The sequence below is a fragment of the Entamoeba invadens genome (genome assembly GCF_000330505.1).
Source record: "Entamoeba invadens IP1 unplaced genomic scaffold scaff_1105074725181, whole genome shotgun sequence".
Lineage (NCBI taxonomy): Eukaryota > Evosea > Mastigamoebida > Endamoebidae > Entamoeba > Entamoeba invadens.
Window position 1 is genome coordinate 35,636 of NW_004191656.1, and position 2,421 is coordinate 38,056.

The 2,421-nt window shown below is 33.0% G+C and overlaps 1 protein-coding gene across 1 annotated transcript; it reads right to left on the bottom strand.

The window, feature by feature from the left end:
* Window positions 1-2,183: 2,183 nt before the first annotated feature.
* EIN_101540 (hypothetical protein) lies at window positions 2,184-2,421 on the bottom strand (the record flags this gene model as incomplete). Its single annotated transcript, XM_004183237.1, has 1 exon — window positions 2,184-2,421. A coding segment is annotated over one exon (238 nt), but the record flags the coding sequence as incomplete, so codon positions are not given.

The following is a 2,421-nucleotide window of genomic DNA, read 5'->3' on the forward strand; positions in this document are numbered from 1 at the left end:
AAAAACAATTTTTATTAAAGAATGACAATTATAATATTATATATATAATGTTTTTCAATAAATTAATATTTATAATTTAATTTCTAAACTCATTTTTAATTCAAAATAAATAGTATTACAGCTATTATGTAACATTTCTAAATAAAAGATTGATGAAACATTATTTTATATATACACTTTTTATTCAACAAAAACATTATATATCAACTAAATTAACATTATTAATAAAGTTAATAAGTAAAAATGGTATATCAAATAATACAGTAAAATGGACTCATACAATCAAATCAATTACACCAGTCGACCTTCTCGATCTTCAGCCCCTTTGTGTCGTCCTTCTTTGCACCCGTTGCTGTTGTGCACCGGGCATACCGCTTGGCATGTTATAGGCTACTGCATCCCGTTGGTTTATTTAGTGAAGATGGGCTGGATCTTAGCCTCTGTTTCCTTCTATTTCTGTGTGTATTCATTTTTTGATACCGATTGGTTGTTCATTTATTGTCAAGCCAGTAGAGTGTCTCCTTGATTATTGCTTCAATTGCCACCTTGTTGTCTGGTGAAAGTTTTGCTGTAATTTGTTTGTTGAGTGTGTTTTTCATCGAGTAGCAGAAGTTCTCAAGTCCATTCTTTGCTTCGACAAGTTCCTTCATCTTGTCGTCCTCCGCCTTGAACTCATCTGTCTGCAACCATCTTGTCGATATTCTACTTTGAGAGTCTTGTCTTGAGCTGAGACATTCAATATCCAATTTGCATCAAAGTTGAATGCGACTTCAACTTGTGAGACTCCATGGTGTAATGAAATGTGACCATAACTTGTGGTGCGGATGTAATTACAAACAACTCAAACTTGTTATGCATGTTGCAGTGTGATGTTGTAGATGCCTCATCCTCGAAGACTCAAATAAAAATGCCTGGCTGGTTGTCTAAAAAAATCTGCGACTATTCTTTGCAAATATTGTCGAGTTTCGTTGTATCAATTCTGTCATCATAAATCCAGACGTCTTAATCCCAAGTGTCAATGGGGCAACATCAAGCAACACTTTTTCTGTTGTATTTCCGCTGTTTCCAGTCAAAATGACAGCCTGTACAGCAGTACCATATGCAACTGCCTCATCTGGGTTGATGCTCTTATTGATATTCTTCCGATTAAAATGTAGTTTTGTAACAACAAGACTACCTTTTAAATATGAGTTGATCCATCAATCAGCACAACATCATCAATAATTCCTTTGTACAGTTTGGCGTTTTCAAGCACCTTCTCGACTGGTGCGATTGTTGACTTGAAGAAGTCGATGTTGAGTTCTTCAAAACGCGCTCTTGTGATTGATGTGTAAAAGTTGATACCTTCATACAACTGGTCGACTTCAATGTTTGCTGTTGCTGCCGATGATAGTGTTCGTTTTGCCTTTTCACACGATGTTCTGAGTCTTCTGACTGCTCGTGCATTGCCTGGAATGTCTTTTTGTTATTTCTTTTGAATTTGATAATGAAGTGGTTGACCATTAAGTTATCAAAGTCTTTGCCACCAAGGTGTGTGTTGCCTTCACTTCAAAGACAACATTATTCATTGCAACAAAATTTCGAGTTGACATTTTTGGACGTTGTCACTGATTTTAATTCTTTGTTAATTCAGAGAGTGACAATGGAGACGAAGAAAGTGAATCTGAAGATCAAATTATCGAAGTTAATAAAAACATCGAATAATTCAAAAAGATTTCAGAGCAAATAGAAATGTTAAACTTCACAAAAATACAACTGAGGCTTCTCATCCTTTTAAAGTCTCTCAAACCCCAGTACTTGTACCACAAACGTTAAATATAAAAAAGTTTTCAGAAGTTACTTATTGTTCGTAAAAAAAACAATGAATACATTCCAAGACGCAATTTACAGACTTTGTGTGATTGTTCCACCAATTTGACCTCACTAAAAATTGAAAATATTTATGGAGAACACATTTTAAACAAAAAGTTGGTCTTTTTTGATAAATTTAGATTAAAAAACTTTCAATTAAAAAATTGTAGAAATTGCATTTTTGAATAATAATAATCGATATTTATTACAAAAAAACGATTTGCAAAATTAATAAACAAAATAAATGTAAAAACTCGGGACACCCAGTACATATTTTTAATAAACAGTTTACAAACAATCATAAAAATGATAATTGACAAAATTAAGATGTGTTATTTCTTATTTTTTATGTACTTGTTGTATCCCCATTCATAAATACAATCAAAAACCCTTTCAATGCTGTTCAAATCCAAGTGCGAGCATTCCAAATATTTTATCGCCTTGATTTCCTTGGCAAATTGGATACCATCTTCTGTAGAAATTGGGTAATCGTGTATACTTTTCTTACCGTCTTTTCGTTTCTCCTTTTCGAAATCAAGTCTTTTCTCTGTATTGGTACCAACAAGTAAA